This window comes from Eimeria necatrix, genomic scaffold, assembly GCF_000499385.1.
Source record: "Eimeria necatrix Houghton genomic scaffold, Enh_scaff475, whole genome shotgun sequence".
Classification (NCBI taxonomy): Eukaryota; Apicomplexa; class Conoidasida; order Eucoccidiorida; family Eimeriidae; genus Eimeria; species Eimeria necatrix.
The window spans coordinates 12,501-27,806 of record NW_013654358.1 but is presented as its reverse complement, the minus strand read 5'-3'; the positions used below and the strand labels follow the sequence as shown (position 1 = coordinate 27,806).

Below are 15,306 nucleotides of genomic sequence, written 5' to 3'. Positions count from 1 at the left end.
ATATTTAAATTCATTTAAATTGCATTTAAATTCATTTAAATTATATTTAAATTCATTTAAATTGCATTTAAATTCATTTAAATTATATTTAAATGATTTTAAATTTTATTTAAATTCATTTAAATTTGCCAAATGCAAACAAATCCCAAAAATTGAGCTGCTGCGGGGCCGGCGGCTGCTGCTGCCGCCTTCCCCGTAAACCCTAAACCCTAAACCCTAAACCCTAAACCCTAAACCCTAGGTCTTCCTTGTGCCGTCAAACTGCAGACCCCGTTTGTCAGTGAGGAATCAGGGCTTCTCAGAAGCAGCAGCAGCAGCAGCAGCAGCAGCGCAGCAGCAGCAGCAGCAGCAGCAGCGCAGCAGCAGCACCAGCGCAGCAGCAGCAGCAGCAGCAGCAGCAGCGAAGCAGCAGCAGCAGCAGCAGCAGCAGCAGCGCAGCAGCAGCAGCAGCAGCGAAGCAGCTAGCGTTGCACTTCTTCTTCAGCTTTCTGTTCAATTAAAATTAGAAAGAATTATTTAAATATTTTAATTTGTTTTAAAACAAAAAAGAAGCAGCAAAAAAGAAAAATGAATTTCATGTTCTGTTCATCTTCTGAAATGCATTTCAATTCAAAAATGAATAGACTTCCTTTTTCTCATTCTCCTTAATTTGCTGTTTATTTATTTATTTATTTATTTATTTATTTATTTATTTATTTATTTATTTATTTATTTATTTATTTATTATATTACTTATTTATTTATTTATTTATTTATTTATTTGTTCTTGGGAGTGTTGTTTGCGCTGTCTTTGGTGTTTTTGCATATCGGGGGGATTCCGCGTCCTTTTTGACTTTTCATTTTTTCTTTTTTGTTTCATTTAAACAGCCAGAAGGCCACAAATAGGGCCGAGGGGTTAGGGTTTAGGGTTTAGGGTTTAGGGTTTAGGGTTTAGGGTTTAGGGTTTAGGGTTTAGGGTTTAGGGTTGTGTGCCTTTGTTCTGTGCTAATAAAGCATATGAAAACGTAATTAATTGGACTGGGGGAATAATCTGTAATGGAAATAAATTATTCTTCTAATTTATGCTTAATAATAATTATAATAATTAATATTAATAATAATAGAAATTATTAATAATGGGAATAATAATATTAATAATAAATAATAATGCTAATAATAATAATAAATAATACTACTACTACTAATAATAATAATAACACTAATAATAATAATAATAACAATAATAATAATGTTGGTGGCAACAATAAATAGCATAAATAATAATCGTAATTTTTAATGATAATAGTACTAATAATAATAACACTAATAATGATAATAAGAATGATAATAAATATTAATGATAGTAATAATGATAATAATAATAAATAATAATAAATAATAATAATAACACTAATAATAATAATAATAATAATAATAAATAATAATAATAATAATAATAATAATAATAATAATAATAATAATAATAATAATAATAATAATGATAATAAACAATTAAACTTTTCTGAATAAAGCAGCTGTTAAGAAAAATGCAAAATTGTTTTTTGGGATTTTGAATTTGCAATTGGCAGAATTTGAATTTTTTGTTGAAATGAAAAACAACAAAAGTTTATTTATTTTTGAATTTGAAAAGAATTAATAATTGTTTATTTATATTAAATTAAATTAATAATTGTTTATATTAAATTAAATTAATAATTGTTTATATTAAATTAAATTAATAATTGTTTATATTAAATTAAATCAATAATTGTTTATATTAAATTAAATTAATAATTATTTATTCTTCAACAATTAAATTAATAATTGTTTATATTAAATTAAATTAATAATTGTTTATATTAAATTAAATTGATAATTGTTTATATTAAATTAATAATTGTTTATATTAAATTAAATAAATAATTATTTATTCTTCAACAATTAATTAATTGAAATAAGAATTGAAAGCAAACTAAAACGAGAAATTAATATTCAAAAGAAAGCTGAAAGAGCAAACTGGAATTTTCTGCCAATTCTGACTTTGTTTTCAGTTCAAATTAAATGGAATTTTCTTTTTAATTCATTAAATGGTAAATTACTTTTATTATTTAGGACTTTTGCGAATAAAAAACGTCCTTTGTCCCGCCAAAAAGCAGCAATTTCTGTTCTTTCTGCTGCTGCTGCTGCTGCTGCTTCTGCTGCTGCTGCTGCTGCTGCTGCTGCTGCAGTTGCTAGGGAAAGCGGCCAACTTGGCCCGATTTCCGCTCTTTTTCCATTTTTTGTTTTCCAAAACACAAAAACGCAGTTTTGTTTCCAAAATATAAATCAATTGGAGCTGAAGTTTCCAAAATATAAATCAATTGGAGCTGAAGAGGGGGGGAAAGCGCTTGAAGTGTCTTAACAGGAAGCTCCCGCCATACATCTTGGCGTCTGCGGCAGCTGTTTGGAGGCTAAAAGTCCCGTTGCCGCTAAAAAGGATTAATTTTTTGCGTTTAATTTAATTAAAAAGTGCAAATTGAGTTTTAAAACCGGCGCAGGCTGCAAAAGACAGAAAATAGTTGCAGCCGTGCTGCTGCTGCCGCCGCAGCGGGGGGTGCGGCGGCGGCGGGCGGTCCTAGGCTCAAGGGGGGTCTGATCCGCCGCGGATTTCGCGAAAACGGAATTAAAATAAATGAAATAAAGTCGTTTTCGTTGAATTTAAGGCAGTTAGTGAAAAAAGGAGAAGAAACGCTGCAGATTTGCCCGCAGGAGCAGTCCACCCGCTGCCGCCGCGTCTTTTTCTGTGTCTGCTCTGTACGCGCAGCGCCGCAGCGATCCGGAGCTCTTTCTGGTGTATTTACAGCTCGCTTTTCGTTTTTAAAATTAAAAAACAAATAAAGAAACCATTTAAGATAGAGAGACGGGGAGACAGCGGCGGCGGCGGCCCCAGCAGCCCCCGAGATGAGACTCGAGCAGCAGCAGCAGCAGCAGCAGCAGCGGCGGCAGCAGCAGCAGCAGCAGCACATATCTGGGCTTCGCGTCTGCGTTAATTCCCCCTTTTCCTCCTTTTTGTCTTTATTTTGAAGTTTATTTCCTTTAATTGCTGCAGCAAACTGGAAAAATGCTGCTCTGTGCCCTCGCCGTCCTCCTCTGCGGCGCAGCAGCGCCGCCTGCAATGGGTGGGCTCCCCTGGGTTAAGAGTTTCGCACAGTTTCTTTCTTTCTTTCAGTTCGCCCCAGTCTTTTGCCCCTTAATGCTTCGGACCTGCTGCTGCTGCTGCTGCTGCTGCTGCTGCTGCTGCTGCTGCTGCTGCTGCTGCTGCTGCTGCTGCCCCTCTTTATCTGCTGTTGTCCCCTGTGTTACCCCTGCAGTCTTGCTCTTCGTTTGCTGCTGCTGCAGTTGCTGCTGCTGCTTTCTCTCCTTCTGTTCGCTGTTGCCTCTGCTGCAGCTGCTGCTGCCTCCTTTGACTCCTTTTTGCTGCTGCTGCTGCTGCTGCAGCAGCAGCAGCAGCAGCAGTGTGTGGCCGCTTGAGTTTGCTGCAGCTCTTGGGGTGTATGCGCAGCTCGGCTGCGCGGACTGCATCCGCCGCTCTCCGTTCTCGAGTGGACTTCGACCATTTTATTGAATTAAATTAAATTAAATTAAATTAAATTAATTTAAATTAATTTAAATTAATTTAAATATTTAATTTATTCTTTTATTTCTTTTTCTTTCTTCCTTTCAGCCTTCCTAAACCCCTCTTCTGTCCACTTCTCCTACCGCTACGCCATCTGCCCCGGCGGCGCCTGCGGCGCCATGGGGGCCCCCCAGGGGGGCCCCCAGGGGGCCCCCCTGGGGGCCCCCCTGGGGGGCCCCCAGGGGGCCCCCCAGGGGCCCCTCTTTGCCCCCAATAGCCTCCGTTTGAGGGGCCCCGAGGGTTTGAAAAAGGGTTTGAAAGAAGGAAACTCTTTTGTTCTTTTTGCTGGCGAAGGCCAGGAGGAGATTTTGCAAAAAGTCAAAGAAGTTGTTGCGGAACAGTTGGGGGCGGATATCAGCAAAGTGCATGCAAACTCCCACTTCGTCAAGGTGCGCCTTGCTGCTGCTGCTGCTGCTGCTGCTGCTGCTGCTGCTGCTGCTGCTGCGTGCAGCTGGCTAGCTGGCTGCAGCTAGCTGCGGCTAGCTCGCGGGCCAGTTGCGGCTAGCTGCGGGTAGCTAGCTATAGTTGTAGCTAGCTAGCTAGCTAGCTAGCTAGCTAACTGGCTAGCTAGCTAGCTAGCTAGCCAGCTAATAGCTAGCTAGCTAGCTATTACAGCTAGCCACGGCTAGCTGTAGCTAGCTAGCTAGCTATTTCTGCAGAGGCAGCTAGCTGCTGCTGAGTGGAAAGCAATCAAAAAAAGATTAAATAAAAGAAATAAAAGTTTTAAAATATTTAATTGAAAAATTGAATTAAAAATGGTGAAGTGCAGAAGTTGAAAACGTGCAGCGAGAGAACTGGATTTTGAATTAAATGAATTAAATGAATTAATTTGAAACAAATAAATCAAATTTGAACTTAAACCGAATTAAAATTAATTAAATTTAATTAAATTTAAAATTAATTAAATTTAGTTTAAAATTAATAAAATATAATTTCAAATTAATTAAATTTAATTTAAAATTAATTTAGTTTAATTGCAACTTCTGCAGGACTTGGAGGCGGACAGCGAAAGAACTGGATTTTGAATTAAATCAAATAAAAGAATTAAAATTGCAACAAATAAATAAGATTTGAACTTAAATTGAATTAAAATTAATTTAATTTAATTTAATTTAATTTAATTTAAAATTAAATTTAAAATTGATTTAATTTAAATGCAACTTCTGCAGGACTTGGAGGCGGACAGCCTCGACAGTGTGGAGTTGGTGATGGCCTTTGAGGAAAAGTTCGGAGTTACAATTCCTGATGAGGAAGCGACAAAGATCACAACAGTCCAGGAAGCTGTTGATTTCATCCAAAAACACAAGTAAATGCCACTAAAATGGCATTTAAATGCCACTAAAATGGCATTTAAATGGCATTAAAATGATACTAAAATGGCATTAAAATGGCATTAAATGACTTTTAAATGCCATTAATTGCATAAAATGGGATTTAAATCGTTAAAATTGCGCAGAAATGCTCGAAGTTGATGCATTTCATGTCCAGGGAGCTGTTGATTTCATCCAAAAACACAAGTAAATGCCACTAAAATGGCATTAAAATGGCATTAAAATGGTACCAAAATGGCATTAAAATGGCATTAAAATGGCATTAAAATGGCATTAAATGGCATTTAAATGCCATTAATTGCATAAAATGGAATTTAAATAGCTGAAATTGCGCAGAAATGCTCGAAATTGGTGCATTTCATGTCCGGGGAGCTGTTGATTTCATCCAAAAACACAGTAAATGCCACTAAAATGGCATTAAAGTGGCACTAAAATGGCATTTAAATGGCATTTAAATGGCATTTAAATGCCATTAAATGCATAAAGTGGAGTTTAAATCGTTGAAATCGCGCAGAAATGCTCGAAATTGATGCAGTTCATGTCCAGGAAGCTGACACAAGTAAATGACACTAAAATGGCATTTAAATGGCTTTTAAATGGCATTTAAATGGCATTTAAATGCCATTAAATGCATAAAATGGAATTTAAATTCTTAAAATCGCGCAGAAAAGCTCGAAATTGATGCAATTCATGTCCATCAAGAAAATAAGAGCTGTTTAGGAAGCTGTTGATCTGATTCAAAAAGACAAATAAATGGCATTTAAATGACCTTTTAAGTGACTTAAAGGACTTTAAAATGACTCTTAAATGGCATTTTATTGCAAAGTTTGAATTTGGAATTCTTTGAGTGGAATGGAAGTTCAAAAATTCAGAAAAGTTCACAAAAGTGGCATTTCAAGTGTTGACTGCCAGCTTCGGAGTTTCAAATTGTGGAAAGTTGAATGACTTTGGTTTTATTGAATTAAATAATTAAATAATTAAATAATTAAATAATTAAATAAATTAAATTAAATAAATTAAATCAACAAAATGAATTTAAAGGATCAATTAATTATGAGAGGACAACTGACACGAGAAGCCGCCGTTCTAACTTGAAGAGGGAAACTGAATGGGAATTCGGAATTCTTTGTTTCTTTTAATGCTTCTAATTATTCAATTAAATGACATTTAACAATTTATTCTTTTTATTTCATTTAAATGGATTTAAATTGCCTTTTTGCTCTTTTAAAGAGCTATAGTTCCATAGATGAGTTATTTGCAATTGTGAAAGATATGGCTGAACGAGCCCTTAAAGTGTGGGTTATTTGTCCTTTATTTGTTATTTATTTCATTTATTTTCATTTATTTTCATTTATTTTATTTAATTCCATTTAATTTTATTCAATTTCATTTATTTTTATTCAAAAAAGCTGCAGCGGCATTCGCTTTCGTTTTCTAGGTCTTCATTTCCTTCTCTCTTTGTTTTCTTCTTTTCTTTTCTTAATTTCCCAATTTATATCTTTTAACATTTTATTTTTCAGTTTATGTCTTTTAATATCTTTATTTCTTTTTATTTCTCCATCTTTTCTCCTTTATTTGTATATTTGTATATTTTTTCTCTTTGCTTCTTTGTTTCCTCACATTTCTTATTTCCTTTTTCTTTTTTCTTTTCTCTCTTTTTATTTATTTCTCTTATTTGTTGTTTTTCTTCTTCAGGAAGTGAAGGACTCGGCCGTGGGTCCCGCGAGCCTTCCAAACCCTAAACCCTAAACCCTAGGCTGGGCAGCAGCAGCAGCAGCAGCAGCAGCAGCAGCAGCAGCAGCCGCAGCAGACAGCGGCCACCCCACCCCAGCCAAAAGGGATTAAGGGGGCCCCCAAAGCCCCAGCTAGCTAGCTACTAGCTAGCTCAGAAAGGGCCCCCCAAACCCTAGCTAGCTAGCTTGAGGGGCCCCTAAACCCTAGCTAGCTAGCTTGAGGGGCCCCCTAAACCCTAGCTAGCTGGCTTGAGGGGCCCCCTAAACCCTAGCTAGCCACGATCTATGGGGGCCCCCCAAACCCTAGCTAGCTTATAGGGGGCCCCGGGCCCTAGCTAGCTGTAGGGGGGCCCCAGGTCTAGCTAGCTAGCTGCTGGGGCCCCTGGGGTTCTGCTGCTGCTGCTGCTGCTGCTGCTGCATCTTTTGTCTCTTTTGTCTCTTGCCTTAGAGATGGGAGGCAGCAGCTGGTGCTGCTGACAATTAGCTAGCAGCAGCAGCAGCAGCAGCAGCTAGCTGATTGCCTGTCCCTCGCAGCGGGCTGCTGCAGCAGGCTAGCTAGCTGCTGCTGGCAGTTGGCTAGCTGCTGCAGCAGTGCAGTTGGCTAGCTGCTGCAGCAGTGCAGTTGGCTAGCTGCTGCAGCAGTGCAGTTGGCTAGCTGCTGCAGCAATGTGGCGAGCTGCTGCTGGCAGTTTGGCTAGCTGCTGCAGCGGTACGGCTAGCTGCTGCAGCAAGCTGGCTGGCTGCTGCAGCAGCATGGCTAGCTGCTGCAGCAGCATGGCTAGCTGCTGCAGCAAAGTGGCTAGCTGCTGCTGCTGCTGCTGCTGTCTGGAAGGCGCCAGGGGATGAGAGTCTCTTTTCCCTGAGACAAAAAGGAGGCGAAAGACACTGCTCTAATTTGATCCAATTTAGGGTTTAGGGTTTAGGGTTTAGGGTTTAGGGTTTAGGGTTTAGGGTTTGTTGGCGACGAGGAAACAAACAGCTAATAATGAAGACTACAGAATAAAATAAAAGACAAAAATGAATCTTCTTTTTCCATTCTTTTGTTCCTTGCATTTAGCTGTCTGTACACCCCAAATGGGGTAACGAAGGACCCAGCAAGGGGCCCCCAGGGGCCCCCCAGGGGCCCCTTAGGGGCCCCTTAGGGCACTCAAGGCCAATGGGCTCCCAAAGGGGCCCCCAAGGGGCCCCTTAGGGGCCCCCAAAGGGCGCTTCAGGCGTGGCCTCAGAGGGCCAAATTAGGGGGCCCCCAAAGGGGTCCCAGGGGGCCCCCTGGGGGCCCCCTGGGAAGCAGCTGGGGCCCCCCTGGGGGGCCCCGTGGGCGCCTTTAGAGGGCCCCCTGGGGGCCCCCAGAGGCAGCTAGCGGATTCTTGGGGGCCCCTTGAGGGGCCTTTAAGCGGCCCTTAGAGGGCCCCAGGGGGCCCCTCTGGGGCCCTCTGAGAAATCCCCCAAAAGAATCTTTGGGGGCCCCCTGGGGTCACCTGGGGGGCCCCCGGGGGTTCTGCTGTGCTTGGGAGGAGCTTAAAGTGGAGCGTGTTGATTAAAAATATGATTTAATTTAATAATTTTATTTTAAAATTTAATTTAATTAAATTTAATTTCACTTCATCAGGAAGGGGGGGCCCCCCTTCCTCATTTCTGGGGGGCCCCCGTGGCAGCCGGTGCTTGCAGAAGCAGCAGCAGCAGCAGCAACACAGCAGCAGCTGCAGCGCAGCAGCAGCAGCAGCAGCTGCTGCTGCTGCTGCTGCTAACGTTACTAGCAGCAAATGCCACTTAGGGCCCCTGGGGGGCCCCTCCGCTGTCTGCTGCTGGGGGGCCCCACGAGACCCTCAGAGGGCCCCCGCATCCGGTGGCTAAATGCATGCTGCTGCAGCAGCAGCAGCAGCAGCAGTAGTAGCAGCAGCAGCAGCAGCAATGTTAGCAGCAGCAGTGGCTGCAGCAGCAGTAACAGCCGCAGCGGCAACAAGGGCAGCAGCAGCAGCAGCAGGAATGACAACGAAAGCAGCAGCAGCGACAGAGGCAGCAGCAGCACCAGCCTCAGCAGCAGCACTACGCATGGCAGCAGCAGCAGCAGCAGCAGCAGCAGCAGGCGTTGGTGCTGCAGCAGCAGCACTTGCGGCGCTGCAGCAAACCCTCCTTCTTCCACTTCAGATTCACCTCTGCAGCAGCAGCACCCCAAGGGGGGCCCCCAGGACGGGGGGCCCCCTAAAGGGTACTCTTTTAGGGGGGCCCCCCAAGTTGGTTTGCATGCATTTGCTGCTGCTAAGTTTCATAGTTTGGGGCCGCAGCAGTGGCTGCAGAGTCTCGAAGGCCTGGCAGCAGCAGCAGCAGCAGCAGCAGCAGCAGCAGCGCGGCCTGCAGCACGGCCTGCAGCAGCAGCAGCAGCAGCAGCAGCAGCAGCAGCAGCAGGAGAAGCTGCTGCGGGAGGGTTTGGATGGGGCCCCTGCTGCGTGTCTCCCGATTTGCTGCTGTGGAAAGTGCAGCAGCGGCTGCTGCTGCTGCAGCCGGGCGAGTTGGTTCGTGCTGCTGCTGCGCTGCAGCAGCTAGGCCTCAGGACGTGCCCATCACCCACAGGCAGCAGCAGCAGCAGCAGCAGCAGCAGCAGCAGCAGCAGCGACGACGTGGCGCTGCTGCTGCTGCGGCAGCTGCACGCGCACCTCAGCAGCAGACTGCGCTGCCTCTCCCTCCGTCAAATTGCTGCTGCAGCAAAAGCTGTCTCTACCTGGAGCTTCTCGGGAGCAGCAGCAGCAGCAGCAGCAGCAGCAGCAGCACCAACTGCAGCAGCAGAAGCAGCAACAGCAGCGGAGGCAGAAGAGCTGCGGCTGTCCACTTTCAAGTTGCTGCTCGCCTCAGCCACAGCGCAACTCAAAGATCTAACTAAGGAGAAGCAGCAGCAGCAGCAGCAGCAGCAGCAGCAGCAGCAGCAGCAGCAGCAGCAGCAGGGCTTTCTGCCTTTGGTGCTGCCGCTGCTGCACGCATGCGCCCGGCTGCAGCTGACGGAGCTGCGGTGTATGTACACCCCGTTGCTGCAGCTGCTGCAGCAGCAGGTTTGGTCGAGCCGCTCGCTGCTGCAGCTGGCGCTGCTGCTGCACTGCTGCAGCAACTTGCTGCTGCCAGATGCTGCTGTCTACAGGCTGCTGCTGCTGCGGCTCTCTCAGTGGAAAGAATTCAGTTTGCTGCTGCAGCAGGAGCAGCAGCCTGCTGCTGCTCAAGTCGCTTTGGGGCAACTTGCTGTTGCATGCGTCGCCTTCAAGCCCCAGCAAATGGAAGCCCTGCAGCAGCAGCAGCAGCAGCAACAGCAGCAGCAGCAGCAGCAGCAGCAGCACGAGCAGCAGCAGATTCGGGATGGAGTTGAGAGCGGCTGCCCTGATGAAAATGACTGCCACCACAGCAGTGGCAACAGCGGCAGCAGCAGCAGCAGCAGCAGCAGCAGCAGCAGTAGCAGCAGCAGCAGCAGCAGCAGCAGCAGCAGCAGCAGCAGTAACAGCAGCAGCAGCAGCAGCAGCAGCAGCAGCCTCTGTGAGCTGCAGGACATGGTATTAGTGAATGTCTTCAGAGCTGCCTCAGCACTCATCAAATGGAGCGCCCCAAATCCAGCAGCAGCAGCAGCAGCAGCAGCAGCAACAGCAGCAGCAGCAGCAACAACAGGAACTTCAGGGGCACCAGCAGCAGGAGCAGCAGCAGCAGGAACAGGAGCACGAGCAGCAGCATCAGCAGGAACAGAAGCAAGAGCAGCAGCAGCAGCAGCAGCAGCAGCAGCAGCAGCAGCACCAGAAGCAGCAGCAAAACTGGGGCCCCCCAGTCCACATCTGCTGCAGCAGCTGCAAGTAGCAGCTCTTGCCATTTGGTTTGAAAGACAAAATGCCAAAATACAACTCCTGGGGGCCCCCCCGGGGGCCCCCTTGGGTGTGGGGAAGGCCCCCAGTGAGGTAGGGGCCTCCCGCTGCAGCAGCAGCAGCAGGGAACCGTTGCTGCTGCTGCTGCTGCAGCAAGTCAAAGTGGCGAATGAAAACAAGCTCCGAATCAGCAGCAGCAGCAGCAGCAGCAGCAGCAGCAGGTGGGGGCGCAGAAGCAGCAGCGAGCAGCACGAGGAAGTTGCTGCTGCTGCCAAAGCTTTGGGGCTGCATGCAATTCGAGAAGCAGCTGTGGGGCCCTTTGCTGCTGATTTGCTGCTGCCGTCTGTACACTGCGTCCTCGAGATTGACGGCCCCAACCACTTTATTAAACCCCCCAGCAGCAGCAGCAGCAGCAGCAGCAGCAGCAGCAGCAGCAGCAGCAGCAGCAGCAGCAGCAGCAGCAGCAGCGGTAAATGTAGCCGCAGCAGCAGCAACAGCAGCAGTGGTAGTAACAGTAAGAGCAGCAGCAGCAGCAGCAGTGGTAGTAACAGTAAGAGCAGCAGCAGCTGCAGCAGCAGTGGTGGTAACAGTAAGAGCAGCAGCAGCAGCAGCAGCAGCAGCAGCAGCAGCAGCAGCAGCTGTGGGGTCTGGGGGTCTGCAGCAATTGGTGAGAAGCAGGAAGCAATTTATTGTTTGAAAGCAGCACTGAAGCAGCGGCTGCTGCTTGCTGCTGGGCTGCGGGTGGTGAGGCTTTCTTTCAGAGACTGGCCGCAGCAGCAGCAGCAGCAAATCAAAGCCCTGGCTGCGCTCTTCAGGCAGCTGCAGCAGCAGCAGCAGCAGCAGCAGCAGCAGCAGCAGCAGCAGCAGCAAGGGCAGCAGGAGCAGCAGCAGCAGCAGCAAGGGCAGCAGGAGCAGCAGCAACAGCAGCAAGAGCAGCAGCAGCTGCTGCACGAAGAACTGCAGCAGCAGCAGCAGCAACTGCAAAAAGAGCAGCAGCAGCAGCAACTGCAGCAGCAGCAGCAGCAGCAGCAGCAGCAGTGGGGCGCCCACTGGGCAGGCTGCGGCGGGGGCCTTCTGGTGTACAGACCCTACCTGTGCAAACTGGCGCAAACAATCCAATAAATAAAAAAAAATAAATAAATAAATAAAATAATAAATAAATAAATAAATGAATAAATAAATAAATAAATAATAATAAATGTATTTAAAAGAAAGAAAGCTCTAATCTAACAAAAAACAAAAATGATAAAACTTTTATTTGCGTTCAACAGCTTCTTGCTTCGTCTCTAGTAGCTACTGCTGCTGCTGCTGCTGCAGCAGCAGCAGCAGCAGCAGCGGCCACTGCAGCAGCAGCTGCCACTGCCAGCAGCAGCGGCAACTGCAGCAGCAGCAGCTGCAGCAAGAGCAGCAGAAGCTGCTCTCACCAAAATCACCAGCAGCAGCTGCACAATCAAATACAGCAGCAGCTGCTGCGTCAAGAGCAGCAGCAGCTGCTGCAGCGAGAGCAGCAGCTGCTGCTGCATCGAAAGCAGCAGCAGCTGCTGCAGCGAGAGCAGCAGCAGCTGCGGCATTGAAAGCAGCAGCAGCTACTGCAGCAAAGGCAGCAGCAGCTGCTACATCTAGAGCAGCAGCTGCTGCTGCAACATAAAAGCAGCAGGAACTGCTGCATCACCAAAAGCAGCAGCTGCTGCTGCAGCACCAACCGCAGCAGCAGCTGCTGCATCTAAAGCAGCAGCAGCAGCTGCTGCTGCAGCAGCGCAGCAGCAGCTGCTGCAGCAGCAGCGCAGCAGCTGCCTCAAAGAATTTCAAATTTGCGTCTTTTTCATTTTCTCTTTCGCCGCTCTTTCCCTTTTCCTTCAAATGACTTCCCGAATTCAATCCAATTTATTATTTTATTCATTTATTTATTTATTTATTTAATTAATTTATTTATTTAATTTATTTAATTTATTTTCAAGACTGAGTCCAGTGGGGCTCGTGGACCTTCTCCCCCCGCTTGTCTTTTCTCTCGAACATGTGGGCCCCAAAGAGGTCCCTTTGAGCCTGAATTAAATTTGTCGGCAACTCCAAATTTAAAAAAGAAAAAATATAATTCTGAGCTGCAGAAAAAGCGGGAAGAGAGAGGAAAATGGCGCTGGCGGGTTGGGGTGTACGTACACCCGCGGCGGGTTGCTGGGGTGTACGTACACCCCAGCCCAGCCCCCACGCCAGCGCGCGCTGCAGCGCCGGCAAGTGAGACACCACTATTTCTTTTATTCTGCAGCAAAAAACACCCTTTTCAACGCAAATTGCTCCACTTTTGCAAATAAAACACTAAATTGGAGTTTTGCGAACTTTATTTCAAAAAAAATCAGCAAAAATGAACACAAATCCGCCAAAATCGAACATTTCGAACCCCAGTGGACACCCTACGCCCTTAACACGAAACTCTCTTCGTTCAAGCAGCTATTTATTTTAAAATAATTAAAAATAAATAAATTAATAACAAATAAATAAATAAATAAATAAATAATAATAAATAAATAATAAAATAAATAAATAGATGGGAGAAATTAGAAGGTGAGAACAATCAAATGAAAAGATGAAAGTCGAAAGAAAAAAGGGGAAAGGAAGAAATAAAAAAAGAATTAAAAATAAAATAAATAAAAATACAAAAAGCAAAAAATAAACAACTCAGGAAAAAGAACTTTAGGAGACAAAAAGGACAGTTTGAAGGATAAGTAATTTGCAAACTGGAATTAAATAAATAAATAAATTAACAATTAATTAGATTAACTAACCACTAGAATCAATAAATTATATTAATAAATTCAATCAATTAGTTTAATTAACTAATTATTTATTTATTTATTTATTTATAAAATTAGAAAACTAAAAATTAATTCAATTAACCACCAGACAACCAAACCAATTAAATAAATCAATTAATTATCAAACCAAACAAATTAACAACTAATTAAATAAAATAACTAAACCGATTAAATGAAATAATTAAACTAGACATATTAATTAAATTAAATTAAATTAAATTAATTTAATTAAATTAATTAAATTAAATTAAATTAATTTAATTAAATTAAATTAATTAAATAAATTAAATAAATTAAATAAATTAATTAATTAAATTACCCATCTGCCAGCAGCAGATTTTCGACTTGGGGATTTTTCCGGAAGACTTCTTCCATCGTCTCCAAAAAGCGGGCCCTAATAATGCAGCCCCCTATAAATAATAAATAAACAAATAAATAAATAAATAAATAAATAAATAAATAAATAAATAAATAATTAAATAAATAAATAAAAATAAATAAAAATAAATAATAAATAATAAAATGGATTAAATGGATGGCTAGTGAGTCGAGAAACGAAAAGGAGATCTTCAATAATGCAAAAATGCAAAAACAGAAAAAGCAGCAGCAGCAGCAGCAGCAGCAGCAGTTGCTGCTGCTGCTGCTGCTGCTGCTGCAGCTGATTCCGCGTCATTTTTTGCGCAATTTTGTTTGTTTTGTTCCTTTTTTCTCCTCTTTTTGAGTTAAAAGACCAATTTGATTATTATTATTGATTTAATTCGCAATTACTTTCCAAATTCTCGAAATTTGGATTATTATTATTATTAATTACCTTTCCAAATTCTCGAAATTTCGGCCAAGTCCAAATTCCACTGCTTCTCTTTCGAGACAGTCGCTATCAAATGCATGCCTTGCGCGTAGCAGCAAATCTTCGCCAAGTACACCGCCCGCCGCAGCTCCTCTGAAAAAACAAACATGCCATTAATGCCATTAATACCATTAATGCCATTATGCCATTAATGTTATTAATACTATTAATGCCATTATGCCATTAATGCCATTAATGCCATTAATGCCATTATGCCATTAATGCCATTAATGTTATTAATACTATTAATGCCATTGTGCCATTAATGCCATTAATGCCATTAATGCAATTAATGCCATTATGCCATTAATGGTATTAATGCCATTAATGCTATTATGAATGCCATTAATGTTATTAATACTGTTAATGCCATTAATGCTTTCAATGCCATTAATGCCATTAGTGTTTTTAATACTATTATTGCCATTATGCCATTAACGCCATTAATGCCATTAATGCTTTCAATGCCATTAATGCCATTAATGCCATTAATGCCATTACCTTATTAATGCTTTTAATGCAACTAATGCAGTTGATGCTATTTGTGCCACTAATGCCATTCATGCCATAAATGTTATTAACGCAGTTAATGCCATTAATGCCATTTATGCCATTAATGCCATTAATGCCATTAATGCCATTTATGCCATTAATGCCATTAATGGCATTAATGCCATTAATGTCTTTAACTCGGCAATTCCGGAAAATTAATTTGAAGAAAAAACGCACAGACGCAATTCGCCAAACTCGGAGGAAATGTTTGTTCGGCAATTATGCATTAAATTTGAATTCCTTCAATTCTGTTCTTCAATTATTATTTATTTCCTAAATCAATAATTGTTATTATTATTATTTATTATTATTATTTGTTTATTATTTATTATTTATTTATTTATTATTATTATTAATTTATTATTATTATTTATTTTTGATTATTATTATTTATTGTTGCATTTAAATTCATTAATGAGTAAATTTGAATTTCTCTTTTTTTCAAATTCGCCCAACAGCAAATGAGCGCTCAGCGGAACCACCGCAGGCACTTCAGTTCATTTATTCACTTCAAACCACTTTATTTATTTATTTATTTTATTATTTATTTATTTATTTATTTATTT

The 15,306-nt window shown here is 42.9% G+C and overlaps 2 protein-coding genes across 2 annotated transcripts; both read left to right on the top strand.

Annotated features, from left to right (window-relative positions):
- Positions 1–3,079: 3,079 nt before the first annotated feature.
- ENH_00056900 (hypothetical protein) lies at positions 3,080–5,397 on the top strand (the record flags this gene model as incomplete). The annotated part of the gene is made up of 2 exons (XM_013581707.1): positions 3,080–3,137; positions 5,366–5,397. The coding sequence occupies 2 exons, from the start codon at positions 3,080–3,082 to the stop codon at positions 5,395–5,397; spliced, it is 90 nt and encodes a 29-aa protein (XP_013437161.1).
- Positions 5,398–8,461: 3,064 nt separating this feature from the next.
- ENH_00056890 (hypothetical protein, conserved) lies at positions 8,462–11,653 on the top strand (the record flags this gene model as incomplete). Its single annotated transcript, XM_013581706.1, has 1 exon — positions 8,462–11,653. The coding sequence occupies one exon, from the start codon at positions 8,462–8,464 to the stop codon at positions 11,651–11,653; it is 3,192 nt and encodes a 1,063-aa protein (XP_013437160.1).
- Positions 11,654–15,306: the final 3,653 nt, after the last annotated feature.